This window comes from Coloeus monedula (assembly GCF_965178545.1).
Source record: "Coloeus monedula genome assembly, chromosome: 3".
Taxonomy (NCBI): domain Eukaryota; kingdom Metazoa; phylum Chordata; class Aves; order Passeriformes; family Corvidae; genus Coloeus; species Coloeus monedula.
In genome coordinates, this window is record NC_138783.1 from 29,804,896 (window position 1) to 29,818,568 (window position 13,673).

A 13,673-nucleotide genomic window follows, 5' to 3' on the forward strand; every position below is an offset into this window, starting at 1 on the left:
TGTTATTGTCAAAATCTCTTGTGTGTTCATCATGGTTCTTTCAGGCTTTCTACTAGTTTCTTTGCCTCTTTGAGGCTACTTTGTGTTCTAGGAGTCTTTTACAGATTTTGGCTCATTTTCCCTTCTTTGATGCTACTCCTTGTGGCACCTTCAATCTTTCCCCCTTCCCCCCCTTTTTTTTTTAATCTTCTCTTGAGGCTACCCTTGGCACTACCGAGTACTCTGAAGCTCCTTTAACAGCTCTGATACTTTCTTGTTATCACTGAGCCTCTTCTGTATTCTCTGGAGGGTCCTTTGCCTTATCTCTTTCTTTGTTGGCCTCTGACACTGCTGCATTTTGTTTCCTTGAGCACTTACAGGCTTTCTTCCCTTCCCTGAAGCTAGTTTATACACTCAGAATCTCTTTTGGACTCTCTGTCACTTTGTTCACTTCTGCTTGGCTCCTGTTTCATCTGGGGATCTTTTAGCCCATCTTCTACTTTCCTGGCATTTGGAGGGCTATTCTGTAATCATTATCTGAGTGTTAATCAATGTTCACATTTTGTCTGAGACTTCTCTGTGTCCTCTGGATGTCTTTCAAGCTACTATTTTGTCCTCTCTTCAGCTACTCTGTGTTCTCTGGGACACTTGCAATCTCTTTCCTATATAAGGCTCTCAAAACCATTTTTCCTTTATTTGGGGATTTTTCAGACCTTCTTCTGTTTTAATATTGTTTTGAAGGATGAGAGAGGACTGGGGGAGGTGGGGTGGAGGCAGGGGAGATGAATCTTTTCACAAATGAAACAGCTTCAAGAGCTCTGGATTTCAACTGCTGTGGAGCTTGAATAGATCTCTGTGAGTCATCTTTTGGAATTTTTTTTTTGTCCCTTTTTGGTTTTGGTGGTGGGGTTAGAAGACAAATGAGCTGAAAGAGGCACCTTTTAAAAAATCCTTTATTTTTATATCATCCTAGTAAAAATCTTTTATATAAAGGCGAAAGTAGGTATTGCATAGAAGAAACACTGGTGCAAACATCACCCGGTGGGAACGGCATGTTGTTTCTTAGTGTCTACTCTCTCCTGCACAACAGATGGCTAGCCCAGAGGCAAACTTCTCCAGGTTTCCCCATGCCAGCTACAGGATGAAGCTGCTCAACTTATGGAAAGAAGTTACATCAGAATTACGTGTGGCCTATTCCATGCTGCTCCCAAGAACCGTCTGCTGGGAAAACACCCTTTTCCTCCTTGTCTTTTCTATGCCTGACCAATACATCGCCCAGGAAAGACCATGAGGATCAGTCTGGCTGCCTTCTGTGCTTGCACCCTCCCTGTGTGTTTGTATTTCATGCATAGAAGTGGAGTGGGTGGACACAGGATAGGAGAGTTGGCCTAACATAGCCATAGTCCAGGAACTCAATGCATGACATAACCAAGACATCTTCTGTCATCTTGGAGACATTTATGTCATTGTCTTTTAGCATTTTACATGCTACTTAGCTATGGGCACTTTTTTTGAGTGCCTTCCACCTGGGTTTCCTGTAACAAACAGCCTTGGTACGACCAGGAGTGAGCAGAATTCACTGCTTACACTTCATCAGCTTTCGAGTAGAGCTTCTTCAGGCAGTTCTCCTGTTTTGTCTCTGCGTAAGTTCTATGGCAGCTCCCGAGCATGAAGGACAGTAAGACAGCAGGTATGCTACAGTCTGAAGGAACACTCAGAGAAACAGCACTTTCACAGACTTGAACTGTGCTTTCATGAATTAGAGATACAGGGAGGTATGCATTTATACAAATCAGTATTTGTGTATATTAAAGATACTTTGACTCAGTATCAGTTTTTATTTAAAAACATGCTAAAAACTTATAGTTAAATAATCAGAGTGACATTTGGGGAAAACACACAGACAGCCACCCACCAGCATAAGCAAAAAAAAGTGCATACATACATGAGCCAAAGCTCCCTTTGACCAATTTACAGGACAATTAGTGCCTTCTCCGACAAACTGACTGCTGCAACCTCACACTTTCCAGAGCTGTTTTTTGCTGCCTGGAAAGTGGTATTACCTTTCTGCTTCTTTGAGGATGTCTGTCATCACCTCCCACATCAGAGAGTCAGCTAGAGACACAAATCAGTCCTGCTTTTGACTCCTTTCCTGTAGGTGGCTTCATAGAGATGAATACATGAAGCTCATGTAACTATCTCACTTAATACTGTGCTTAAAATGCCTAAAGTAGTCATTAAAAAAAGATTTCAGGATCTATGCTGCTAGATCGTGAAATGGAATGAAGCATTCTAGAAAAATAAGTTTGGATGGAAGGCAAAGTAGCTGAGTTTGCAACTACACATTTCATCTCTGAGTTACTCATAATAATTTTTATTTACTTATTACTTTCACTAATATATATTTTACCATTTTTGTACAAAAACTGACTGCAGATTAAAATTTAAGATGTGGCAGGTACAACTGTGCGACCCAAAAGGACAGAGATGATGCTCCTACTCAGCCCTGCACCTGGCTCTTTTTGAGCACCAGAAAATCTAGAGAAAGCTAAGCACCTCTGCCCAAAGGGAGAATGCAGTGGAGCCATCAGACAAAAACTGCCCTGTCTTTTCTTGCAAAAATGGGAACACATCTTAGCAACTTTGGATACAGTCTTACATGTAGCAGCAGATACATTGGGCATCAGAGCCCCTTCTTCAACATGGAACAGCCATCTCCAGTGAGGCTCAGATGCTCCTGGTCCCAATTTTTGTTAGAAATGGAAGTAAAACTGGATTCAGTTTCTGTGCTTTCCCTCTTCTTCTTCCCTGACTCCTTCAAAGGCTATCCAAGTGAAATAGCTGAACCCATATGGCCTTGTCTGCTTCAGTGGGAAAATAGAGCCCTGTGAAACTTTGGGCATTGTGCTCATATGGGCAAGGGCTGTGCTCTAAGAATAGTAACCTTCTTCTTCACTGCAACACCCAAATTCATCTCTATCTCCCACACATTCACACTCCTTCCCATCACACCAATTTCATAGGAACTCAAAAAAGTGACACGTAGGTCACACAAAACACTGTTGCTGCCAGATGTACAGATGCATGCAGGACTTACTAGAAAGATAAACAGGGGACTAAAACCTCCCAGATATAAAGTGGCTTAACAGCTCTTTCAGCACAAGGAAAAGAGGCTGAATGGTACAATGAAAATTACATCTTTTTAGAGTGTAAAGTATGAACATTCGGACTGGACATTAATAGAATCTTGTTTACCAGAGGAGTAGTGGCTCTGAAAGGCACAAAATCTCCATCCTCAACAGTCTCTGAAACTCAGCCCAATAATGTCTTAGTGAATCCCATCTCACATATGTGTCAATACCTCTTTGAGACTGACATTGGATGAGGTAACCTTTGAAGGTCGCTTCTGACAGCTGTCCATGCAAAAAGCAGTGTTCTTTCAGAGCTGAGTCAAGCCCTGATTGAAGTTTAATCAAAACATCCTCCATTGTCTGAGCCTTTCCTTCTTCCTTCACAAAACAGCAAAAACCTGTAACAATGGGTAAGTGGGGGCTCCTTGCAATGAAGAAGCATTCAAAGTAGAGAAATACACATTCAAGTTTTCTAACAGGAATGTTGGTAAAAATAAGCATTGAGTGAACTACCCCAGTGGATGAACTTGGCAATCCGTCAGCAAAAAACAATTCTGTACTGAAGGTGTGACAATACATACCATCTCTGACTGCTGTTCTGGAAATTGCCCCTGTCCTGCATCATCTGGGCACCCATAATCAAACTGCCTTTTCTAGCTCAGGGAGACAGCTGTCTTTGGCCTGAGGAAATCCCTACAACAAAGGCCATGGCATGATAATGGTGCCATCAAATTGCCATCCCCTTCCTTCACATTCAGCAGCATGCCATGCCTTGGGCAAACTTTTTGAAGCAGACAACATAATTGGCAAAGTCTGCTGCCAGTTGGTCAGACTGCAATCTCTCTCCTTTGTGCCAGCAGTAACTTGCTTAGTCACTACTTTTGGCTTTCGAAGTAGCATGACATAAAGCAGCCAGGCACTGCTTTGGGTGAGTAAAGGCATTGGAACTTTGCCTCACAGAAGTAGGAAGCTCATCGTCTGGCCCAATGGGAAGGCTTTGCATTCCATCTGAGGAAAGAGTCACTGATTTTAAAGGAAATACCTCTGTTACAGTAAGGGCATCAAGGCCCTGATAAAGGTAGGTGATGCCTCCCCATGGACTTGAGAAAAGTTATGTCTTTGCCCGCACCTATTATCAGCTTTGAAAAACATGTCCTCTGGAGATCGCACAGCAGTTCCCAGATTAATGTACAATAAATGTGTAAAACCAAAACCAGTAAGAAGTTATAAGTCAGGCAACTAAATTCTAAGCTATATCCATCATAATAATAATCATCATCCTTATCATAATAAAAAAGTATACACCGTAAGGTACAAGAAGCTGCAAAGCAAAGCAGCTCCAATTCCCAGGACTCTCAGTTAGAGTGGCTTTTCCGAGTCTTCCAGTAAATTGGACATAAGGGCTGAAAACCTAATGGAAGACTTTGAAGAATTCTCCCTTGAAGTCAAACACACAAAATTTTTGCACATATAGCATGGATTAGTAGAGCAAAACATTTTCTTAAGTTAAGAAACATTCTTAGAGCAGATCTACGATTTCGTGTAGAAAATCCATTTGTTTGGGGAGTTTCCCCCCTCTTTGGCAAATAAATGGCAAATGTGAAACAGAAAAAAAAAAAAAAAGAGTCAAATAAGTTGTGATAACTGGACAAGTAACAACAAAATGGATCTGTCAGTGGGACGGATTCCCTTAGCAGGGCTAGGCGTGATGCTCCTTGCAGTCATTCCTCGTGTTCATTTCATGATGAGACAGAAAGGTTGATGTGATAATGCTTCAGAGGCTTTAGGCATCATATTTTTTGCCAGTCCTGTGAATCTGCTGGAATAGTGTCATGGAGAAGGCCATGCCAAGAATCTGAAGGAAAACAAACAATAAGGGCTTTAGTACAGGAAGGCTGCCAAAACTGCACTGCTGACCTGTGTTCATGGACCAGCCGTAGTAGAACAGTCATTCTACACTAGCCATATGTCTCAAGCTTCAACACTGAGCAGTAAAATTGAATGTATGTTGTTCAGGCACATAGTAATGTCCAGGGTTGTATCTGTCTGAGCACAGATGGAGGCAAAAAAGCTCTCAGGGTTCTTTGTCATACGTGCAACAGTTTTTCAGAATCAATGCATACAAGTGACTCTTCCCTTTGACCCAACAACTCGTGCTTGTTTGGTCAGGTAACTGCAACTAAAAATATCAGATTCAGGTATTCTCCCCCAAAAGTATGGCAGTGATAGAATCACAGAATATCCTGAGTTGGAAGGGACCCACAAGGATTATCGAGTCCAGCTCCTGGCCAGGAGACACAGGACAACCCCAAAAATCACACCACGTGCCTGAGAGCATTGCCCAAATGCTTGAACTCTGGCAAGCTTGGTGCCTTGACCACTTCCTTGGAGCAGGGACCCCAAAACCTTAACAAGATTATTATGATATTTCTGCACTTGTTTTTTAAAACACATTGACCTACTCAGTTCAGTGGTGATGGTTTGACTCATTTTGGTAATTTCTAGAATTTGCTTCCAAAATTAAAAATCAACCAGTTCCTGAAAGGACAGCATAACAAATGGTTTAATATGGGAACTCCAAAGAGGTACCCTGAGGTCAAAACTCAGGCAAGCAAAACCCCAGTGTAGCATGTCTTCTGTGCAGGACTGACTACTGACCTGCTTTCTTTCTGAGCACATGGCCTTAAATGAACTCATAAAACAAATCTGACATTTTTGAAATAATATTCCAACTCAAAAGAGTTGGGCATCACTTTTCACATGGCAGAGTCAAGAATGCTGACAGCAAATCAAAGCCATGTTGAAAAACATCATACCAGTATTACCTGCATTATGAGGATGCACATCCCAATCGAACCGAGGACATGCTTGTTGTCATCAAACCAGCTCATAACTTTCTCATAACATCCCTGAAATGATGAAAGATGAAAATTGAAACCCCAAGGTCACATTTTCTTTCATGTGCATTCCCTCTACTTTGTTCCTTCCCACCCCTTCCTCAGACTTGACCTGGGCAAAGTGAGCCTTACCGTTTTCCACAGTGATTCAGTAGAGTTCCGTCCACAGTCTTGGGAGTTTTCCATACAACATCGGTCTGGAACAATGTTTTCTCCCAGCACTGGGTACCAATCTGTATAGTCATTCACACCACAGCATTTCATCTGTGCAGAAGTGAAGGATTAATAAATTAACTAGCACAATTTGAAAATCACGCACAACCACAAACTTTTATTTCCACTAAACCACTCTGTATTTTCAAAAAGGCCACCACAACACTTTTCTAGCTTTCAGGTGTTCTGTGGTTGCTGATCACTTAAAGCAAATACTTGAAAAACACAAAGAAAAAACAAAACTAAAGAAAATAAATGGCTCCACACCCAAGGTATGTTAGTCTTCTTGTCACAGAGACATGAGCCCAAACACCAAAACATAACGTAATAAGCCCACAAGTGCTAAAAGCAAAAGCCTGCCAAAGCTGCAGTGCCACCTAGGCAGGTTTTGCTGCCTCTCTGCTCTTTCAGATCATCTCTATGCCTGTGATAGCCACAGAGAATTCCAGACAGATGAGCATCTTCCACCTTACAGCGTACACTTTGATCCTGGGTTTCACAGTATTCCCTGGATGTTGAAGAATGCAAAATCAGAACTCAAAACCTGCATTAGCCATCTTTCAGACTAGGCATGGATGCCACACTTTAACAGACTGCAGCAGCCTTGAGGACCAAACTGTTACTTTTTTACTGTTGAGAAAATATGTTACCTCTGCTTGAATGATATTCCACGCATTTTTCAGTCCAATATTATTTTCTGAATTGTATAGCTTCATACCTTCCTTCAAATCCTTCTTTGCACTCTCACTGACCTGCACCATGTAAAAGACAGAGGAAGTCAATGCACTGCTGCTCAGAGGAAAGGACCAAATGGTACAGACACACAAAGAACATGTCTCTTACCTTCTCTCACCACAAACTTAACGTGGGTAGAAAAGCTTCAGGATTCTCACAAATCACTGGGGCCTTTAAGCACCTGCCAAGGCCTAGTCTCTCCCTCAGATTGCAAAATAGTGGATTAATTCTCTTGAGATAGGAGACCTCTGCTAAAAGTCCATCATTACAGTCATCATCTGATTCAAACTAACTGAACATGAAGAGCATCAATCTGCTGACCTTGCTGTAACCTTGCCACAGATAGCTGTTAGCAATATCCCACAGCAACCTCTCCTGCCTGTAACCTCTGGCCTGCTTCAATTTGCTAATATCACAAAATCAGAGTCCCTGCTTCCCAACCTTAGTGGAGTTATCCTTGCATGGGTTCAGGCAGGCTATAGTGAATAGCCAACACAAAATCAATTGAAAAAAGACATTATTGTTTTTCTCCTTGTGGGAACAAGCTTGTAGGATTTATGACTTTCGAACTGTCTTGGGGTGATTTTATGATAATACTGTATTCCCCTATCATCTGCTGTATGCCCAGAAATGGGTCCCACAGCTTTAAGCTGGGTCCAGGAGAGGGGGGAGAGAAGCCACGTGAATTCCTCAGCTTGTGTTTGTGTTCAAGGACTCATACGCTCCCCTTGTTCTCCAGCTACTGCAGAGCCAAGGGAGCACCTTCCTGCTCTTAGCCAGCCTGTTAGCTGAGGCAAGGAATTTTCCTACACCGGCACACCGAAATCCTCCGGTAATTTCTCCATCTTTTCTGGAACTGTTCAGCCCAGCTGTGATCCAAGAACCAGATCAGTGGAGGCCATGGACCGGTAGGGAGGCTGCAGAGACACCGCATCCCGGCCTTGGACCTCGGGAGGGGCCAAGGCAGCTTGGCAGAGGGAACTCTAAATCCACCAGGAGGTTTAATATTTTAACAGTTATTCTTTTTTTTTTCCTCATGCCATGTGGGCACTTTGGTTGTTAAATGAAGTGTTTTTCACTTTCCTCCAAGAAATTCCTTTTGTATCAATGGGGGAGGGAATGCTGAAACCTGCCTTCTCCAGAGATGCTCCTTCCAGAGCGTTTCCCCCTAAATTTGTCTCAAACCAAGACACAAATGTGTTCTTCTTTCTTTAGAAGATAAAGTTAGAATGCTTAACAAGAGATCTGAGATGTCCCATTTCTTGTATTAATTTCAGGCTGAGCCCAGAGTCCTGGATGCAGGTAGGAATGTACCCTGCCTCTGACAGCAGTGAGCTGGTAGCAGAGAAAGGATTATGGTCCTGGCATAAATGATATTGTAAGATCTGTTTCATCCCTCTTTTACAACCCAGTCAAAATCAGAAGTTCACCTCAGCTCCCTGAAAGTAGCAGCATCATAATGACAACCTGAGAAGAGATAAAGGTCTGGGAGGATCTGTTTTAAAATAAGTCTGGACATATTCGTACTGTAAGGTCCTGCCCTGTGTTTAGCAGAGGTCTCCAGTTCCCCAGGCACTTTTCCAGTGTTATGTATCTGATGGGCCAGCCAGTTGTGCCTACTTAGTCACTATGAGATAGCAGATTCCTACAGATGGGCTTTATGAGAAACTGCCTCGATCCATTTTGCACTCATGCCAAACTCTCTGGCACTGCCCAGTCAAGTGAGACAACTGGTGGCATTTGGAATAGCCTGTGAATATCCCATGCCTCTCTCCTCCAGTCCTGTTCCAAGAGTTGGCCCTAAGAAGCTACAAGGGTTTACGCAGGGATTCTCACAAGCCAGGACTACAAGATGATCAGCTTCTTGCAGACATCAAACAGCTATGTTGAAGGCTATCTAAGACTTCAGGACAAGACAAAAAGGGAGGCTCTGGATCATGGCTTTATTTCAGGGATTTCTCTCCTGCTTGTTCTCATCACTTCCTCCTCCCCCTTCAGAAGCAGCTTACAGGAGACACCAAAATATCAAGGTTAAACCTTCACCAAAGTGAAGATCAAGGAGAACCCACATACCTTCATCAAACAAAAAACTAAACCTGGTTTACATGCTAGTAAAGATAATTAATCTATATGGCATATTTGCTTACCTTGTCCATATAAACAAAGAATAAAATGACTAATATCAGCTCTGCCAGGAGAATTATCAGCAAAACGATGAAAAACTAGAATAAAGAAAAAAGAGACAGGGTATACACACTTGCCAACTAGAGAGCAAACCTGGGGCTGCTAGAAACTATGAAGATGATAGGCTTACTAGCAGTTTGCAGGTTTCAGGCATGCTTTTGTCTTGCTCCTTTTGACTGCTGTCACAGCACACAGCCCTGGGAGTCCCTCCCTCACACAGCCTACAGGACAGATGCTAAATCCCTTAGCGCAAAGACCAATGTGATGTGCCTCAGAAATGATTCCCTAGCAGATGGGCTTGAACCACATGTGACTGTGGAATAGTCATCATATTACTCAGCACTTGTATTCCCAGCTCTGTATCTGAAATCTCTCTCTCTGCAGAGGCATCCCAAGTGTGAGTTCTGGTAGTTTCTCACTACTTTTCATGCCCACTTGGCATTTTTTTTTCATGCCTTTATGCCCTAGCAGACTCCAGACAGGCATGGCACCTGCCCCCCCAGACACTGGGGAAGAAGCAGTATGGAGCACAGCTAGGTCTTGAATTGGAAACTCATGACAGTCATGATAGTATAAAATGACTTTTGCAGAACCTTGTAAGAATATAAAAACTTTAAAAAAAAAAAAAAAAAGCTGGTGTTGCAGTTAGTGTGGATGAATGACATGGGCCTCAATACTAATCTCTGTCTGCTTTCCTAGCTGTACAACACACAAAACCAAGCCATCGGATGGCAAAAACCTAGGTGCAGATTTTCCCTCCTGTTTAATTCTCTGAGGTGGTTTAAGGAATTCTGCCCAGCTGTTCCCCAATGTCATATATGAGAGTTTTGCACAAGGAAAACATGCTCCTTAATGTCCCAGTATCTGGATTCATAAGTTGTGACTGAATTGGAACCTGCCTGCTTTGAAAGCCCTCCTCTCACCTCCTGCCACAATACCTCTCTCCTTGCAGGGGGTTCTCCTCTCCCCATTATTTGAGGGGGATATTTATATGGGGGTATTATATATTCCCCCATATAACCTCCCATCATTAGTCAGGGAGGCCAATGATGAGACCTCTTGTGTTTATGCAAGAAGAGTCATCCACACTGTGTTTTCTGAGAGGAGTTCCCAACCTTTGTGCTTCAGAGCTGGACCAAGACTGTCAAGGGTCAGAATATTTATTTTTTTATTGATAAGGCCTGGCAGAGACTTTGACTTCTTAACTTTGGCTCAGATGGTTTCAACCATCCTCTGACAAAGCCCGTAGATAAGAGCAATGTAGAAAATAGCCATGAGAGGCTTTGAGCAGCTCTGTGCTTAAGATTTTCTCAGTCAACCCTTCCAACAGACATTTCCAGAAGAGCTATCCAGGTTGATCCTACAGTTCATGCTTAACCATCCAGAGGTAACTGATAGCAATTTGCTTTGCTACCTAATACATTAGGGCGCACAGTAACAAGGATACATTTGCTAATGTACCATTGATATCACTGTGACCAAAGCTGTGGGATGTCACACTGCAAGCATACAGAAGACTGAAAAGTCAAGGGCGATGTCACAGTGAGCCACAAGATTATTTTGCTCTGGTCATTCAAATAAAATTACAATAAGGCAACAGCCACTGGTTTTAGTGAAAAGGAGTATTGATATCTTACGCTCAACAGGAGGCACTTGTTTTCCTTGATAGCACCTAGGCAGCCCAGGAAGCCGGTCACCATGATCACTGTGCCAATGGCAATTACTAGGTTGGCAGCTGAAAGTGATGGAAAGCTGGGAGAAAATGTGGCGAAGTTCCCTTGTGACACTGACAGCCAGATGCCCACGCCCAGCAGACCACAGCCACATAACTGCAAAGAGACAAACAAAAGAAAGGTTTCACCGTTAAAATAAATGTCATGTGTCCTTCCCCCGAAATTCTGAAAAGAAAGAATTTCACAAGCAAGTTCTCAGCTAAGTGTTCTGCAGTAATGCTCTCAGTGGCTTGGTGCTGAAACTAAGTGAATCTAAATCTTACCTAGACTTGGTCATGTCACCTGTACTTATAATTCTATTTAAAAGCCACTGGATGGCAGAATTCTCTTCTGAGAGACTTAGCACATGAAAGCAGGACTACCCACTGATCTCCCAACAGCAACCCAATGCAATTTTTCTATGAAAATAAAAAATATTATTTGAAAGAATGCTCCATTGCACTTATTTGTGCAGTCATCTGCAATGTCTCAGAGTATTCAGCCCTATATTGCCTCATCCCAGGGAGGCAAGGAAATCCTGAAGATATTTACAATCAAAAGCATCATTTCAGTAAATACTTGTCATAAAATGCCCAGTCCCAGTAGCCAGGTTGGGTTTTAGTATGAGTTCTCATAGCTTTAGTGTTGATTGCCAGCATTCACAAAATGTCACCAAAATCAGATTTCTAGGTACATTATCTACAGGAAGATCAGCTTCTGCTACTCTCTGAAGAAAATGCAAAGCTGCTAATGTTACATAAAATTAACTTCACTTGCTTCTCAGTCTTAACAGCATCGAATCTGGTTAAGGAAATAAGGTTTTCCATCCTAAGTCACAGGCAGGTCTTCAGAGCAAGGGCCAAGTGTTGCACTAGAGGGGCCTTAAGCTGGCCATCCTTTCGTACTCGCTCAGAATGGCTGTTACACAACCTCCCACCTGATCTGTGATCACCGTGCAGTGAAATCTGAAGTAGGAGTTAACTGTACTTTCATTAAATCCGTGAGCTACTCCACAGTACTGTTAGTTTCCCACCAAGTCTTTGCCAAGGTCAAAGGTGAAATTCACATCATCTTTACTGACAGAGGGATCAGAGGACAACCCACCTACCCCAAAATCAGTATTTTTGCCCCAATTACTTGGACCACTACACAGGAAAAACAAAGCTGCACCTAACCATTACAGTGATATCTCAAAGCTGCTGGTGTTCATCTGTCAGCAATGACTAACAAGAGGAATTAAAATTCTTGCCTCTGGCAGGTTCCCCACACCCAACCCACCTCATCGAGCTTGCACACTTTTACACAAACAGGAAAACCGAACGTCAGAGAACAGCAACTCCACTAAACCAGGGTTCAACCCTGCCTTGTGATGAGCACTAACCTGGCATGATGAAGAGCTACAGACCTAATCTTTTAGGCAAATATCCCCACTGCTGTCTAAGGTGATTTTTCCAGCAGGGCTGATAGCTCAGGGTACAATTGACTTCTTTCAGGTTTGCTCCTTCACAGAACATGAAAGAAAAACTAGAATAATATCTTCTTGCAATCATGTCTCTTTATCTATGAGGTAGGCTTATAGTTTATAATCATATGCATGGTTATTTTCTTTTGCTTTCCCTGTGACCCTTCTGTCCCCTCTGAGCCCCCTTTCTAGTTTGCTTGAAGCTTTTGAAACTGTTTTACATCTAGGGAGATTCACCAGTTCATTGAAGAATTGGGACCAGGAGCAAGCCTTATGCAAGATGCTCACAGGCATTCCCAAGGGAAGCAGAGTAACACACGCATTGGGTAACACAGAGGAAATGTTCAGGATTCTTGTAAGGAGACTGGGAAGCACCTCTGCTTCCAAAACCCAACACACAGTAACTCCACAGAGTGGGTTGGGGAGCTTTGCATCACCGGCTATGGATAAATACGTCACAACATCTGTTTCCTATAACAGAGCTGGGTACAGCTGCAACAGGAGTGTGAGTAGCAGGAAGAAGTCAAACACCTACTATCCCTATGAAAAGAGTGGTACAAAACATACACACATGCATGTAGCAGGAGAGGACTTTCGTCTCTTCCCTCAAATCTGTCCTTTCCATTTAATAATCTTGAATTGATTTCTCATTGCTTTTCATGGTATGTCAGCAAGGTCAGTGTGAACCTGGAGTAGTAGAGAGCTGTGGGGGGATGCAAAACAGAAGCCTCCTGATCATGTTCTGCTGCAGGACCCAGTGGCCATGGCCTCAGGTTTAAACTGTCTGCAGATCATGGAATCAGCCACCCTATTGCTCCTGCTTTAAATTTCATCTACTCTGTCCTTGAATTGCTGCAGTTTTGGTGCCTAAAGCTCACTCAGGAATCCACCCTTGTGGCTCAGCTGTTTGCACCGTTAGATGAGAACTGCAGGCAGTTGCTGGGGCTGAGAGCTTAATGGTTCAGGAGGTCAGGAACAGCTCTCACCACACAACATTCATTTAAGATATTAAATGGCATTTCTAAGCTGCCAGGGCTGCCATTGCCATTAGCTGATGGCACTTTAATCAATGACTTCATGACACTCCATGGATGAGACTGTAAATGTTTCCAAAGAAGTTTCTACCAAAGACCAAAACTGTTCAGTGTAACTTTCCATCAGATCCTGAATTCACACTTTAAAGGTCATTCACAAACGTGTTCCTTGGACTTTCATACTCTATTAAGTTCAGAAATCAGAGCCCTAGCTCAAGTGTTTTGAAAGAGTGCAATGAATTTTGGAATCATTAGGCCAAAACCAACAGATCATTGCAGATAAACAAGGTGGTGGTAAGAGCAAGATCAGGGCAAAAGGCTTAGGA

At 42.8% G+C, this 13,673-nt stretch overlaps 1 protein-coding gene across 2 annotated transcripts in view; it reads right to left on the reverse strand.

Annotated features, from left to right (window-relative positions):
- Nucleotides 1-984: 984 nt before the first annotated feature.
- TSPAN9 (tetraspanin 9) overlaps nucleotides 985-13,673 on the reverse strand; it is a 172,391-nt gene continuing 159,702 nt past the window's right edge. For both annotated transcript variants that reach the window (XM_082279207.1, XM_082279206.1), the window contains 6 exons: nucleotides 10,777-10,968; nucleotides 9,103-9,177; nucleotides 6,871-6,972; nucleotides 6,140-6,271; nucleotides 5,936-6,019; nucleotides 985-4,965 (listed from right to left, as the gene is read on the reverse strand). In XM_082279207.1, the coding sequence (XP_082135333.1) occupies nucleotides 4,894-4,965; nucleotides 5,936-6,019; nucleotides 6,140-6,271; nucleotides 6,871-6,972; nucleotides 9,103-9,177; nucleotides 10,777-10,968 (657 nt within the window). In that variant the 3' untranslated portion in view covers nucleotides 985-4,893. The remainder of the gene's footprint in view (nucleotides 4,966-5,935; nucleotides 6,020-6,139; nucleotides 6,272-6,870; nucleotides 6,973-9,102; nucleotides 9,178-10,776; nucleotides 10,969-13,673) is intronic.